This window comes from Mobula birostris, chromosome 21 (genome assembly GCF_030028105.1).
Source record: "Mobula birostris isolate sMobBir1 chromosome 21, sMobBir1.hap1, whole genome shotgun sequence".
Classification (NCBI taxonomy): domain Eukaryota; kingdom Metazoa; phylum Chordata; class Chondrichthyes; order Myliobatiformes; family Myliobatidae; genus Mobula; species Mobula birostris.
The window spans coordinates 8,911,464-8,927,748 of record NC_092390.1 but is presented as its reverse complement, the minus strand read 5'-3'; the positions used below and the strand labels follow the sequence as shown (position 1 = coordinate 8,927,748).

Below are 16,285 nucleotides of genomic sequence, written 5' to 3'. Positions count from 1 at the left end.
TGCAATCTGGCAAAGGGCAATGGACCAAGTCCTGCAGGGGATTCCAGGGACTCAGTGTTACCTGGATGGCATCATTGTCACCGGCAAAGATGACGACGAACATCTTTCTAACCTTGAATAAGTGCTCACCAGGTTACAAGAATATGGGCTCAGAGCTAATCGACAGAAATGTGAGTTTTCCACAAAGGAAATCTCATACTGTGGGCATGTGATCAGCAAGGATGGCTTACACACGTCTCAAGACAAGATAGAAGCAGTGTTTAAGGCACCACCACCTGAAAATGTGTCCCAGCTGAGAGCATATCTTGGATTAGTGAACTATTACCACAGGTTCTTGCCTAACTAACCTATCCACAGACCTATACCCACTAAATGCATTATTACAGACAGGGACACAATGGGAGTGGACTGAGAGCTGTGAGAAAGCGTTTCAAGAAACTAAAAGACTCATAACTTCAGAAGGGGTGCCCGCGCTCTTTGCCCCCTCCTTACCAATCCGACTGGCTTGTCATGCCTCACCCCATGGGATAGGAGCTGTGTTATCGCACAAATTTCCAGATGGTTCCGAAAGACCAATAGCCTTTGCCTCAAGAACAATAACTTCAGCTGAACGTAACTACGCACTGATTGATAGAGCCTCGTGTGGATAAACAAGAAGTTCAGTCACTACCTGTGTGGCCAAAAGTTTATCCTGTTGACTGATCATCAGCCTCTCGTGTCCATCTTCAACCCAAGGAAAGGTGTTCCAGTGATGACAGCACAAAGGCTGCAGCGATGGTCCCTTTTCTTAGGAGGTCACAGGTATGACATTGAACACAAGGGGACCAAGCAACATGGCAACGCAGATGGTTTGTAACGTTTACCACTGCCGACTTCCGAGATAACTACACAAATGGATTCAGCAGGTCTTTCACACAACGGTAGTTGAACAATTACCAGCGACAAACAGCCTCATTGAAAGGGAAACATGCAATGACCCTACGTTGTCAGAAGTGTACGACATCACAGTAAAGGGACGACCAGCGCAGGGTAACACATTGTTTCCAGCGAGGAAGGAGCAGTTGTCAGTGTATCGGGAACACTGATGTGTGGTTCACAAGTTGTGATTCCTCCCAAGCTAGGCACCAGAGTGCTGGAGGAACTGCACGAGGGGCACCTGGGTACCATGAAGATGAAAGGTCTTGCCCGTGCCTATGTGTGGTGGCCAGAAATCGATAAACAGATTGAAGCCTTGACCAAGAACTGCTCTGGATGTCAAAAGATCCAGAACACACCACCAGAAGCCCCTCTCCATCCATGGGAGTGGCCCTCATCACCATGGCAACGAGTGCACATCGACTTTGCTGGACCATTCATGGACTCTATCTTTTTAATCGCCGTCGATGAACATTCCAAATGGCCAGAGGTCATCAAAATGAAGACACCACATCAGAAAAGACCATTACAGTGCTGAGGGCCATGTTCACCAGGAACGGCACACCAGAACAAATCTGCACAGACAATGGACGACAATTTGTCTCTGAAGAATTCCAAAGTTTTGTGAAGAACAATGGAATCAAGCACTTTACATCTGCCCCTTACCGTCCATCCACAAATGGCTTGGAAGAAAGATTTGCGCAGACATTCAAGAAAGCCTTCAAGGCAATGGACAGCGAAAATTGACCGCTGCAACACAAGGTAGACACTTCCTCCTTGCCTATCGTAATGCAGTACACGCAAACACTAATCAGACTCCAGCGATGATGTTTCTGAACAGGAACCTGAGGTCCCGCATGGATCTTCTCAAACCAAATGTACGGCACGATGTGGAGAACAGACAGTTCAAACACTTGAATACAAAGTCAACACGGAGCTTCACTGTGGGACAGTCAGTTCTTGCACGTGATTACCCAACTGAAAAGTGGCAGCCAGGTACAATTTCCGCCATAGACGGGCCACTGATGTATACAGTGGAGGTGGGAGAGAGCGTATGGAGACGTCATGTGGATCAAATCCTGAATGGTCAGGTGAAAAACACAACAACACCTTGCCCGGACTCCTCTGACATGGAAGCAAACACTCCTGATGTGATCACGTCAGCTTCATCCACAGGTGAGCCTGTCATCAGTGCTGATGACCCACCTGATGTACCTGTGGACACTCATTCCCCAAAGCCAACGTTTCAGGACAGACGTTACCCGGAGAGGCAGTGAAGACCCCCCCAAGAGACTTGAGTTATAATTATCATAGTTACATTACTTTATTATAATTTGATATTATTAAGTTGCTAAGTAAACAATTGGTAGGTGTTTCTATGTTAAGGGTACACATATTTGTTTAACGTAGTGCCCCAGAAAAAAAATTTGATACACTATTTAAATAAAAGGGGAGGAGTGTACCATATAGCCTACTGTATATTATGGGACTACTTTATGTTGTAGTAACGCATTATGCATGCGCTATTAGGCGCGTATTGATTTGTACGTGTGTGTTCAGTTTGGTTTCAGTCAGTAAAGAATCCTGTTAACTTAGCTCCCTTCTCCAGCATTTTTATTTATAGCTTTGTTGTGTAACACGGCCACATACACAACCACAAATATCAACAGAGAGTCAACCTATGATGAGCTGAAAATGTATATTGAGGATAAAAGTATTCGATTAGGAACATGATAGCTTGTGCAACAGATGGAGCACCATGTCTCTAGGTCACCATGATGGTTTAGCGGCATTTATGAAAAATGAAATTCCAAGTCTGTTTGCAATCCATTGTATAATTCATTGTCAAACTATGCAACCAAAAACCTCAGCCAGAAACTTTTTTCAAGCATGACTCTTGTAATATCTGTTATCAACAAAATTAAAGCTCATCCATTAAATAGTAGAGTACTTCACCAGTTACCAATCTATGAGGATAATGTAGATGGGACAGAACAAATAATTTACAAGTAATTTGTCATCTCTGAGATCTGCTCAGGAACTAGCATTTTCACTGCTGTCATATCTCTTACATATATTATTGTAGAACTTTATTGGATGTGTTGGGTTAAAAATTCTTTAATGTAGTGCAATTTTGTTTATCATAACAAAATGCAGTTGGTTACTTGCTGCATTGTATTCATGGATTTGGAAATTTATTCAGGATCCTCCATAGATATGGCACAATTCCGCATGGAGACATCTACATGTGTAATGTAGTGTCAAATGGCATGCAACATTTGATAGAGGTGTATGTATAAGATGATGAGAGGAATTGATCGTGTGGATAGTCAGAGGCTTATTTCCAGGGCTGAAATGGCTAGCACCAGAGGGCACAGTTTTAAGGTGCTTGAAAGTAGGTACAGAGGAGATGTCAGGGGCAAGTTTTTTTTAAACGCAGAGAGTGGTGAGTGCGTGGAATTGGCTGCTGGCGACAGTGGTGGAGGCGGATACGATAGGGTCTTTTAAGAGACTCCTGGACAGGTATATGGAGCTCAGAAAAATAGAGGGCTATGGGTAACCCTAGGTAATTTCTCAGGTAAGGACATGTTAGGCACAGTTTTGTGGGCCAAAGGGCCTGTATTGTGCTGTAGGTTTTCTATGTTTCTATGCCAAGGTAATGACAAAGGGGTTTACGCTTGCTTCTTCACACTGAAGTGCTTTGGCTGCTGCTTAAAACTTTTCTTTGATCATCTTAACACTGTAGTTGAATTTTCGCTCAAAATCGACAAGAGCTTGGGAAACAAGATTGAACTACGTGGGGATGTGGCATTCCTAGCTAATCTGTATGACAAGATGAACATTCTAAATATGAAACTGCAGGGTGAAAATTACAATTTAATTCAGGCAATAAGTGTAGTGTCCACTTTAATCGGAAAATTGGAAATATACAAGCAAAACATTGGGAGAAGAATATTCTCACAGTTTCCCTGCATGGAAAGTACGGCACTCTCTTTCACAGACAGTGATTTGCAAGAGTACTGCTTACAATAGCAGTCACTGAAGGATTTTCAGACTCAGTTCAAGCATTTAAACAATATGGAAATTCCAGACTGGGTAATTAACTCATTTCTTTCCAAGGTGGAAGAATAGGAAGAGAGCTTACAAGAAGAAATTATCGAAATTCAGAATGATGAAGAAGCAAAAATACTTTTCAAAAATGTCAGCTTTTGTGGTATGTGACTACACTGTCATACGAAGTTTCTTGGTCTTTGGAGAAGAGCCAAACTGCTCTTCATTGCATTTCCATCCTCCTACCTTGTTGAAAGAGGCTTCAGTGTAGTGAACCACATACTCACAAAAAACAGAAACCACTCGGACATTCTTACGTGTGGGGACTTGAGGCTTTTGTTGTCACAACTTGAACCAGATATTTCAACTCTTGCTAAAACCCATCAAGCTCAAGGATCACATTGATATCGAAGCTGCTGTACAGTGCACAGATACTGTGTAAGCTATGTTTAAAGACAAATAAAAATTTAAAGCAGAATCATTTTTCTCATGTTAGCATATGGTACACTATGGGGGTGCTGGAAAGTATATTGTGCCTAAGAGGGGTGTTGGCAAGAATGAAGTTGCTTTGGGGGGTACTGGCAAGTATGAAGTTGCTTTGGGGGTATTGGCAAGTATGAAGTTGCTTTGGGGGGTACTGGCAAGTATGAAGTTGCTTTGGGGGTATTGGCAAATATGAAGTTGCTTTGGGGGGTACTGGCAAGTATGAAGTTGCTTTGGGGGGTACTGGCAAGTATGAAGTTGCTTTGGGGGTATTGGCAAGTATGAAGTTGCTTTGGGGGTATTGGCAAGTATGAAGTTGCTTTGGGGGGTATTGGCAAGTATGAAGTTGCTTTGGGGGTATTGGCAAGTATGAAGTTGCTTTGGGGGCTATTGGAAAGTATGAAGTTGCTTTGGGGGGTACTGGCAAGTATGAAGTTGCTTTGGCGGGTATTGGCAAGTATGAAGTTGCTTTGGGGGGTACTGGCAAGTATGAAGTTGCTTTGGGGGTACTGGCAAGTATGAAGTTGCTTTGGGGGCTATTGGAAAGTATGAAGTTGCTTTGGGGGGTACTGGCAAGTATGAAGTTGCTTTGGCGGGTATTGGCAAGTATGAAGTTGCTTTGGGGGGTACTGGCAAGTATGAAGTTGCTTTGGGGGTATTGGCAAGTATGAAGTTGCTTTGGGGGGTACTGGCAAGTATGAAGTTGCTTTGCGGGGTATTGGCAAGTATGAAGTTGCTTTGGGGGGAGACGTTGGGCTAAAAAAGGCTGGGAAACATTGATCCAGAGCATCACCCACAAAACGCTGGAGGAGCTCAGCAGGTCAGGCAGCATCTATGGAGAGGAATAAAAAGTGGATGTTTCGGGCCGAGACTCTTCATCAGAACTCAATGATGAAGCACAGCTCTAATGTCATCTTCAGATTCGCCGAGGACACTACTGTTGTTGGATAAATCACAGCTGGGATTAAGTCTGCTCACAGGAGTGCAATAGGTCACCTGGTTGAGTGGTGCCACAAAAAAACCTCTGACTCAACGGCAGCAAAATTAAAGAATTGTTTATTGACTTCAGGAAGGAGGCGAAGGTTAAGCATGAGCCAGTCTACACTGGGGGGATCAGTGGTGGAGAGGGTCAGCAGTTTTAAATTCCTGGGTGTTAACATTATCGGATGACCTGTGCAGTGCTCAGCACCATGATCTTTACTTCCTTAGGAGGTTAAGTAAGTTCAGTTTGTCACCAAGCACTCTAACAAACCTGAAAATATACTGTTGATTGGATCCTGCCTGTTGCATAATAGTCCCCTACAGCAAATAAAATGTCCACAAACAGGAAACAGCAGAGTAGTGGACTCTGCCCAATACATCCCAGCATATCCTCCCACCATCAATAGTATCTACAAGGCGGCAATATCTGCAAAGATCCACCATTTGGGCCTTGCCATTTTTCACAGGCAGGAAGTACAGAAGCCTGAAGTTTCATACCACCAGGTTGAAAAACAACTACTTCTCTTCAACCATCTGGTAATTGAACCAACCAGCAAACCCTGATTATTCCAGATCACAATTAGAATCAGAATCAGAATTAATATGTCGTGAAATTTGTTAACTTTACGGAAGCAGTGCAATGAAATATGTGATAAATAAATAGAGAAAATCTGAGTTATATTAAGTATACATTAACTATTAAATAGTTAAGTTAAAATAAGTAGTTCAAAATAACAGAAATAAAATAGTGAGGTAGTGTTCAATGTCCTTTTAGAAATCAGATGGCAGAGACTTACAAAACTAAGACCACTGCACTAAACTTGACTTTTTTTTGTTCTATTTGTGTTTTGTTGCAAAATTGTGTATACTTTGTTATTCTTGTGAATGCTGCTTCAAGTTTTGTGCATTTGTGCAAATGGTGATATCTCGACTTTGAACTTGGAATCAATGGACTGTCCACTTTGACATGTTCTGGGCAGCCTGCAAGTTATTACTGATTAATACAATATAGGCTACAGCTTTATATACACTAAGCACCATTGATCAGTACCTTTCACAGTCCCTTCCCTGAGACGTGGCAATAATTACCATGAGACAAACAGCTTCAGGAATTGTTTGAAAGCCTTGGGACTGAATGCAGTTCTGCAATTGTGATCGCATCAGCAGCAATGCCGTTTAAAATGTACTGATTTAAATTAAAAACCGCAAATGGGGGGCAGGTGCTCTGACACGAATACAAAATAACTGAGGCAGGAGTGACTGCCCGTCCGAGGGGCTCGCAACGTAAGGCGAACAATCATTGTAGCAAAAACACAGTCTGCTCCTAAATGTTCACAGTAACAGGAGCATTGCAACATAATTTCCCGACGTACCTGACCATTGACAATTTTTCTCGCCCTATTTGTTACAGCTCGGACTAGGCGGTAAAATAAGTATCAACTTGGTCGCGTTTCCCACCGTAGGCAAGTCTCCAACCAATCAGCGGCCACCGATCCCCCCCACTGACACCGCCTCTCGCCCAACCCCCTTCCCCTCCGAGTCGCTACGTCACTTCGGTGCTGTGTACGTCATCGAAAGATGCGCTCGGCTGAAACTCGCTGCGTCCCCCCCCCGCCGCACCCGCCGCCAGAACGACGACGACTGACTCCGATCGCACGCGCGTCGTGGCTGATGACGTCGAGAAAGAGGGGCGCGCGCCGAAGGCGGGGCCGAGGGGCACGTGTCACCCTACGTGGGTTGCGAGGTGACGCCGCTGCCCATAGTTACCCGGCGACGTGAGGAGAAGATGGTGAGTGAGGGGCCGAGGGGAGGGCTCGGCCTGCGGCGGGGCCGATCGCCGATCGCCAGGGTCGGGGAGCGGGACGGGGACACTGGACGCTTTCCCCGCTGGCGGATTTTCCTGCCCCGGGCCACCCTCCTGTGTTGTTAGGTTAGCGGTTGCTGTGACGCCATGGCTGTGGAGATGGAGCTGCAACGTGTGGCGGATTAGCCAGCGATTTACACCCGGGCATGTCTGCGTGATCTTCTACCATCTCCCCGCTACTTACATAGAGCAACGCTTTCTGCATTGTAACCATGACCGCCACACGCCCTCTCCCGCTCCGCAACATCGCCTAACTTAACTCATCCCAGACAAAATGCTGGAGGAACTCGCCAAGTCACATAGTCTCGGCCCGAGACGTCGATTATTTATTCCTCCCGCCCCCAGAGTTGCTGTCTGACTTGCTGGGTTCCTCCAGCGTTTGGTGAGTTACTCAAAATTTCCAACATCTGCAGACTTAGTTGCTTAGTTATTAACTCATCCCAGTAAAATTTCACTCTGGATGACCTGAAAGGAAATACAGTTAATTCCTCAATTTTGATTGTCATGATTTTCGTACATAAGTAGGTCTTGATTTAAAATTCACTTCATACATTTGAGTGAATTCCTCAGTTCTGATTGCTAACTTAATTGCAATGATTCTTTGTGTGTATAGGTGTATCTTGATTTAAAATTCCCACTACATGGAATTGAGTCCAGAAGTTGCAAATCAAAACAGAATGCCAGAAGCATTCCAGTAGCTGTGAAAAGTAAAACAATATTATTTTTTAAGATTTATGACTTTTAGTAAGAACTAAGTTTAAATTTAAACCTTTGTTAGCGTGGGTCAAGCAGAAGAGTTTCATCTAGTTTTGTCTGATCATAATCCACTAAATTTTTTTGAAAGCCTGTCATTATGCCTCTTAAACAATTACTCAGTTTTAAGTTGAGTAACTTGTTTAGTTAGACAAACTGACCACATTGTCTGCAGAATGCCCACAGATGACAACGTAATAATTTATTTATTCTTGAATGGTTTGGGGGTAAAGAGAACATTAGTCAATGTACTGGAATAGCTGCTTTGTTCTCTGAAGAGTAACATGAATTGTTGAACATACTTCATTTCTTATCTTTGTTTTAATTTTCTAGCCAAGATAACTCTTTGAAAATAATTCCAGAATTGAAAGGCTTATCATATGAGGAGTGTTTGATGGCTCTGGGTCTGTACTCACTGGAATTCAGGAGAATGAGGGGTGACCTCATTGAAACCGATCGAATGTTGAAAGGCCTTGATGGAGTGGATGTGGAGAGGATGTTTCCTATGGTGGAGGAGTGTAGGGCCAAAGGACACAGCCTTAGAATACAGGAAGGTCCATTTAGAATGGAGATGAGGAGGAATTTCTTTAGCCAGGTAGTGATAAATCTGTGTGGAATCCATTGCCTCAGGCAGCTGTGGAAACCAAGTCATTGGGTATATTTAAGGCAGAAGTTGATAGATTCTAGATTAGTCGGGTCATGAAGGGATATGTGTGGAAGGCAGGAGATTGGGACTGAGAGGAAAAATAGCTCAGCCATGACAAAATGGCAGAGCAGACTTGACGGGCCAAAATGGCTTAATTCTGCTGTTATATTGTATGGTCCAATAAACTGTAAAGGGACTTTTTTTTAAATGAGCAATTAATGTTCTAATTAAACATTTTTCCCCAATAAAAACAGAAAATGCTGAAAATACTCAGTTGGTTGGGCAGCATCTATGAGGAGTTTTTTCTTGCCAAGTCTCATTTTAGATTTTTATTGATTTCAGTTTTAAGCTGAGGGGTTAGGGGAAGCAGAATGAGTAGGCATAGGAATCTCAAGTTTACAGCTCAGTGTTTAAGCCTAGTAGCAATCAGAAGTAAACTGATTCATGATTTAGCAAAGGATAGAGGTCTGGCAGCATCCGGTAAGCTTATTTAGCTGGAGTATTTTCTTGCAGCTGCTTTCTGAGATTAGGGTTCACGTCTGTTGTTGAATTTCGGCATCTAAAAGGAGCCTCTGTACACACATCCTTCTGTTTCTAAACATCAAGCTTCTCTTTAGATTTATGCAGTTTATTGTCCTGACTTCACTGGATACTCAGTGGCTAATTAATCAAGGAAATAAAATGTTCATCTCTTTCTGCTAATTATTATTGCTGCTCTGTTTTGTTGGAATCCTAATTAATTTGCTGGAAGAATAAGTCAGTGTCATGAACAGTCTGATTAAAAATGGTTGTACTTCAGTACACCAACATAGTGCAGCACTTTATTATTGTTTTATTAAACTTAAATTAAATATCCATTTCTTTAACTGGTTTTCTAACACTACTATGAGTCTGCAGTAAGTAAATACTGAGCATGGTTAAAGGAATCTGCTATACTGTTGAGGTAAGTTGAATGATATCTTTGTTTTAAATGTTGGAAGTGTTACACATTGAAATGAACAGTACTTTGTTCTATGTCTAGGTACTATATATAAGTTATCCTAATCTTTTAAAAGTGCAGACTTGGAAATACATAAACTTCAAGCAGTTTCAAATCAACAGGTCAGGCACCATCTATGGAAATGACATTTCAGGCTAGAAAGGAAGAGGGAAGACAACAGAGACTCATTCCACTGAGATGCAGCACAGAGCGTCATAGGAAGTCATTCCTGCCTGTGGCCATCAAACTTTACAACTCCTCCCTTGGAGGGTCAGACACCCTGAGCCAATAGGCTGGTGCTGGACTTATTTCCAGGCATAATTTACATATTACTATTTTACTATTTATTATTTATGGTGCAATTGTAACGAAAAACCAATTTCCCCTGGGATCAATAAAGTATGACTATGAGAATGAAAAGGTAGGGAGAGGGTAGCTGAAGGTGATATATGAAGCCAGGTGGGTAGGAAAAGTGTAGGGCTAGAGAAGAAGGAATCTCACGGGAGAGGAGAGTGGACAAAATGAGCAAGGGATGGAGGAGCAGGCCCAGGAGGAAGTAATAGGCAGTTGAGAAGAGGTAAGGGGCCAGAGTGGGGAATAGAAGAACAGGGGAGGGAATTTTTGTTTATCGGAAGGAGAAATCCTCATTCATGCTATCGGTTGGAGGCTACCCAGATGGAATATAAAGTGTTGCTTCCACATCCTGAGGGTGGCCTCATCGTGGACTGACAAATCAGAATGGGAATGAAAATATCTGGCAACTGGGAAGTTCCTCTTTTTGGCAGAGGTACTGGATGAAGCGGTCCCCCAATTTACAATGAGGTTCACCAATGTAGAGGCAGCTGCATGAGAAGCACCAGGCAAAATAGTTAACTCCCAGCAGATTCACAGGTAAAATGTTACCTCACCTGGAAGGTCTGTTTGCAGCTTTGAATGGATTTGAAGTAGGAAGTGAATGGACAGGTGTAGCTTATAAGGATAAATGCCAGGTGGGAGATTAATGGGGAGGGACAAATGGACAAGGGAATCAAGGAGGGAGTGATTCCTACAGAAAGTGGAAGTAAATATATGTTTGGCACAAGGATCCCTTTCGAGATGCCAGAAGTTATGAAGAATGATGTGTTGTATGTGAAAGCTGATGCGGTGGTAGGTAAGGACGAGGAACTCATCACTGTTAAGGGAGTGGGAAGATGGGGTGAGCACAAGTGCTTGGGAAATGGGGAGAGAACGGCATCAATGGTGGAGTAAGGAAAACCCTGTTCTGTGATGTCCTGGAAAGGAAAGTCTTGTCCTGGGAACAGATGTGATGGAGGCGAAAGCACTGAGTAGCATTGTTACAGGAAATGGGGTGGGAAGAGGTAGAGTCAGATAATTGTGGAAATGGATAGTTTCATAAAAGATGTCGGTTGACAGTTTATCTCCAGAGATGGAGACAGAGAGATCAAGAAAGGGGAGAGATGTGTCAGAAATGGACCAAATGAATTTAACGGCAGGATGGAAGTTGAGGCAAAGCTGATGAGATTGTCAAGCTCGGTAAACAGTAGCACCAATACTGTTGTTGTAGCAGAGGAAGAGTTGGGGAGTCATTACTGGGGAAGGCTTGGAACATGGGCTGTTCTACATAGCCAACAAAAAGGCAAGCATAGCTGGGCCCATGTGAATGCCCATGACTATCCCTTGAAGCTGGAGGAGCCAAAAGAAAAATTGTTGATTGTGTTGGTTCTGTTATTGAGAAAGAAGTACAGCTTTAAGGCCTTGATGGGGAATAGAAGTGTATCAGGACAGTTTCAAATTCCTGGGAGCACACATCACACATAACCTCTCATGGTCCCAGAACACAGCTAAGAAAGCTCACCAATAACTACTTTTTGAGGAAGTTGGACTTTGCACATCCATATGTCATTCTGACAGGCTCTACAAGGGGGTAGTCAAAGCTGCCTAACACATCGCCAGCACCAGCCTACCTGCTATCAAGGGCCTACACTATATACAGAAAGGTGCCAGAAAAGGACCAGTAACATCATGAGGGATCCCACTCACCGTGCTCATGGTTTGTTTGTCATCAGGGAGGAGGCTACGTAGCATCTGTGCCAGGATTACCAGACTCAAAACCAGTTACTTTTCACAAGCAGTAGGGCTGGTCAATGCTCCATCCACTAACTCCACCACTACTTTATTATTTCCTGTCAGTTACCTTACATACAGCCTAGCGTTGCTTTATGGATTACAATCAAACTATGTATATAGGCCATCTTATGTAGTTATTGATTGTGTTTTTTATTTTTATTGTGTTCTTTATCTTTTGTTTTCTTTGTGGTGCGTCGGATCTGGAGTAACAATTATTTCATTCTCCATTACACTTGTGTACATCCGTGCTGAGTTGAGTGCGAGACCGCAACTCAACCTCATAAAATAAAAGGGAAAATACTGCGAAAATGTCTGTGTGAGGAGTGGTGTGCCACACAGTCCCTCTCTCTCACTCCGCGCCTTGTAAAAGCCATGAAAAAGACATCATCATGGACGCGCAGGCTCGCACGCTTCTTGATCCGGAGGAATGTTGTTTTGTTTGGCAGTATACGTGTGTATGGATGGATGACAATCAACTTGAACTTGATCCTGCTGAGTTCCTCCAGCATTTTGTGTGTGTTGACCTGACTAACTTCCTCTGTCTCCTACTGAATATTCATCACGGCCACTTTTCCAAAGTCTCGCAATGTACTAATCAGCTACCTGATTAACCTTTGCAACATCACCTCAACAATGATACAGCCTAGAATGCAAGGACAGGCAGGCACACTAGAACACGGGCACACGCCAAAAAAAAAAAAGAAAGAAACAGCTTGTCTGACAAATGGAACCCATCCAGCGACAAAATGGTTTAGATGTGGTTTATTCATTCGTACAGTGCAGTTCATTAAATTAAACCTGGACGGGGGTGGATAAGCTATACTTGTACAATTAGTTAGATGTTATCACCCTGCCTGTACTGAAATTGTGGGTTGAAGGTGCAAGTTATGGCCAACTGCTTCTGATGCCATGAAATTCCGCTTGGATAGTTTTTGGGCTTACAGTTCTGTTGAGTCTAGTATACTTAATAATTTCCTCATAAAACTTGGAGGAAGATTGCCATATTGCCAGCATACATTCATCTGTTTCAAGGGTGTCTGCGGAGAGTAAGAATTTCAGGTTGTATATTGTACACATTCTCTGATATTAAATGGAACTATTGAGCTATGTGCATTAAACTGATTGAGTTTGTAAATTACCCGTGCTTATCGCATGTACATGCTGTGATCCCAACAGTTTAAAAATTGGAAAGTATTGGAGCCTTATCCTTCTTATTTGTTAATATAATTATCAGCTAGATTTTGGGGACTGTAGAGTTTTGTAGTTAAAATATAGTTTGCAAGCAATAAAGCCTCGTTTGTTGTCCATTGTTTTGAAGTTTAAATTAAAGCTACTTTATGTAATTGCAACGCCAGTTTCAGACCAACACTCACAACACGCTGGAGGAACTCAGCAGGTCGGGCAGCATCCGTGGAAATGATGAGTCGACGTTTCAGGCCGGAACCCTTCTTCAGGACTGTAGGGGGAAGGGGCAGAGGCCCTATAAAGAAGGTGGGGGGAGGCTGGTAGGTTCCAGGTGAAAAACCAGTAAGGAGAAAGATCAAGGGGTGGGGGAGGGGAAGCCAGGAGGTGATAGGCAGGAAAGGTGAAGAAAGAATAGTGTTTTTGACCAGTTTCAGACTTGTTCCAAGATGTGGTTAGTACTGCTCCTGGCAAGATGATCCATCCCTGTGTTGAATCAAGGTTTGTTTCCTCATTTAATGGTGTTCATGAAAAGCTAAAGCAAAATTTGTTATTGTTGTACCATATACTTCCTGCATTGCAGGCATTTACAGGAAATAAAGAAATACAATAGAAATCATGAAAAAATCATACGAAAGTGAAGTCTGACAAACAACCAATGTGCAAAAGAAGACAAACTGCAAAAGAAAATACTGAGAAAATGACTTGTAATGAGTCTTTGAAAATGAGTTTGTAGAATCAATTTAGAGTTATGGTGAGTGAAATTATCCACACGAGTCCAAGAGCCTGATGATTGTAAGGTAAAAATTGTTCCTGAGCCTGGTGGTGTGGGACCCAAGGCTCTTCTACTTCCAGCCCAATGGTAGTAGTGAGAGAGAGTGTAGCCGGGATGGTGAGGGTCCTTGATGGATGCTGCTTTCTTATGACAGCACTCCATGTAAATGTGCTCAGTGTTAGGGAGGGCTTTTCCTGTGATAGGCTGGGCTGTAACCACTACTTTATCACAAAATTGTTCATTTATGCCTGCTTTTTAATGGCACTTGCTGTCCCTCTCCACCTCTGATTCACCAATGAGAACTGCCTCATGGACCTCCAACTTCTTCCTAATCAGGTCTTTTGTTTAGCTGCCATTGAGTGAGAAGTTGTTCTGATACCGCTCAGCCAGATTTTTAACGATGAATCATTTGTCTTCTGGTGATGGTCTAATAAAGCTCATGACTACTTTGTTTCAGGTAACTAGATTTGTCCTTAAATCAGTTCCACCACCAGATAATGAATGATCTTTTTTACTGAAGATGTTTCAACAAGACTGTACAATTGTAATCTCTGCTTCTAAGTTCTGTTATGAACAGATGGGTTTGCAACAAATAAATGAGGTCATTATTGGTTTGCTGCCATGATCCATTTGATTTCAGTCTTCTTTGGGACTTGTCCAGCCCAATTCATGTTGATATTTCTATTTTCTTGGTGCACATTGAAATCCCTGACTCCGATTGGCTTTGGTATCCATTTTTCGCTTGGAACTTCTCCCCTCATGAATATTCAGTATGGATGCAGTCAGTTAACTAGTTCCAGTTTTTGAACCTGTTAGGGTTTACAGGGGTTGTTTTGCATTGCTGCAATCTTGACATACTGCCATTATCATTTCAATTTCCATCTTAAATTTGTTTGAAATCTATCACAGTCTATGAGAAAATTGAAATTATTATTTGCATTAAAGTAAACTCATTAACTTCAGTGAAATATTCTTGCCTTTAAGTAGTATAGCTATGGATATAATGATTAAGATTACTTTCACAGTTGTAAGAACATGTTGGATTGGCAATTAAAATTGGAAAGATTAGGCACACTTGAGTAAAACTTGAAGTATAGAACAATGGAGTAATGATTACACATTTTCCCATGAGATCTTGAGATTTACATCAGTTTATGAGATAACATGGAGCCAAGTACTGTTTGCTTATAGAAATGATATGATTTTTTTGTGTGTCTAAAAGTGCATACAAAAAAAAGGGCTTCAGTTTGTAGGTGCTGAAATATCAGGCTGATAAAGGCAGATGTGCTTTAATTTCGCCAAAAGAGAATGGGAAATGAAAGATGTATTGAATGGAAATGTACTCTGGAAGTATTGAAGTTGGTGTAAATATTCAGGGCATTGTGTATTTTACTGGCTCATTAGTCAAAAGCTTGTAGATGGTGCCAGAAAGGCTATGTGTAACTATTTGGCCAGTGAAATTATTGGTATAAAATATTAAAAAATACAACATAAAAGTCATAAATTTAAAATTACATCTGTAGTGTTGTCTAGTCGTTGTTTGACCTGTATCTAAAGTAATATAAATGGACACCTTTTGAAAAGGCTGTAAAATCATTATAGCTTCCTTCTGCCATTAGGTCCTTGACTTTCTGATCAGCAGACCACAGTCAGCATTGCTCCACCAGGTTGAGTCCTCAGCCCCATACTCACAATACATTTCATAATAAGTTTATTATCAAAGTGCATATATGTCACCATGTACAACCCTGAGATTCATGTTTCTGTGGGCATACTCAGTAAACCCAAAAATCATTATAGAATCAGTGAAAGTCCACACCAACAGGGCAGATAACCAGTGTGCAAAATCAACAAACTGTGCAAATACAAAAATAAAAAAAAATATTATTATTATTATTACAAATAAATATCAAGAACAGGAGATGAAGAGTCCTTGAAAGTGAGTCTATGGGTTGTGAGAACAATTCAGTGATGGGGCAAGTGAAGTTTCCCCTCTGGTTCAAAAGCCTGATGGTTGAGGGCTAATACTGTTCCTGAACCTGGTGGTGTGAGTCCTGAGTCCCCTGCACCTTCTTCCTGATGGCAGCAGCAAGAAGAGATCATGTCGTGAGTACTGGGGGTTCCTGATGGTAGATGCTGCTTTCCTACGACAGCGCTCCGTGTAGATGTGCTCAATAGCGCGTAGGGCTTTACCTGTGATGGAGTGAGCTATAATCCACTACCTTTTGTAGTATTTTCTATTCAAGGGCATTGGTGTTTCCATACCAGGTTGTGATGTACCCAGTCAATATTCTCTCCACCCCACATCGATGGAAGTTTGTCAAAGTCTCTGTATACTTACGACTGCATGGCAAAATTCTGCTTCATCTCCATCTACAAGTTTGCGGGTGATACCACTATAGCGGGCCGCATCTCAAATAACAATGAGTCAGAATACAGGAAGGAGATAGAGACAGGGACATGGTAACACCTTTCTCTCAATGTCAACAAAACCAGCTGGCTTCTTGTTGACTTCAAAAGGGGGGTGTG

At 42.3% G+C, this 16,285-nt stretch overlaps 2 protein-coding genes across 6 annotated transcripts in view; one reads left to right on the top strand and one right to left on the bottom strand.

The window, feature by feature from the left end:
* sfxn2 (sideroflexin 2) overlaps positions 1 to 7,584 on the bottom strand; it is a 147,577-nt gene extending 139,993 nt beyond the window's left edge. For 2 of the 3 annotated variants that reach the window (XM_072238911.1, XM_072238913.1), the window contains exon 1: positions 6,804 to 6,905. The gene's annotated coding sequence lies outside the window, so the exon portion shown is untranslated. Of the gene's footprint in view, positions 1 to 6,803; positions 6,906 to 7,478 lie in introns of those variants that run through there. The other variant, XM_072238912.1, reaches the window with a different exon arrangement.
* arl3b (ADP ribosylation factor like GTPase 3b) overlaps positions 7,051 to 16,285 on the top strand; it is a 31,642-nt gene continuing 22,407 nt past the window's right edge. Inside the window, exon 1 of one of the 3 annotated variants that reach the window (XM_072238917.1) lies at positions 7,051 to 7,219. In XM_072238917.1, the coding sequence (XP_072095018.1) occupies positions 7,217 to 7,219 (3 nt within the window). In that variant the 5' untranslated portion in view covers positions 7,051 to 7,216. The remainder of the gene's footprint in view (positions 7,220 to 16,285) is intronic. The other 2 variants (XM_072238915.1, XM_072238916.1) reach the window with 2 other exon arrangements.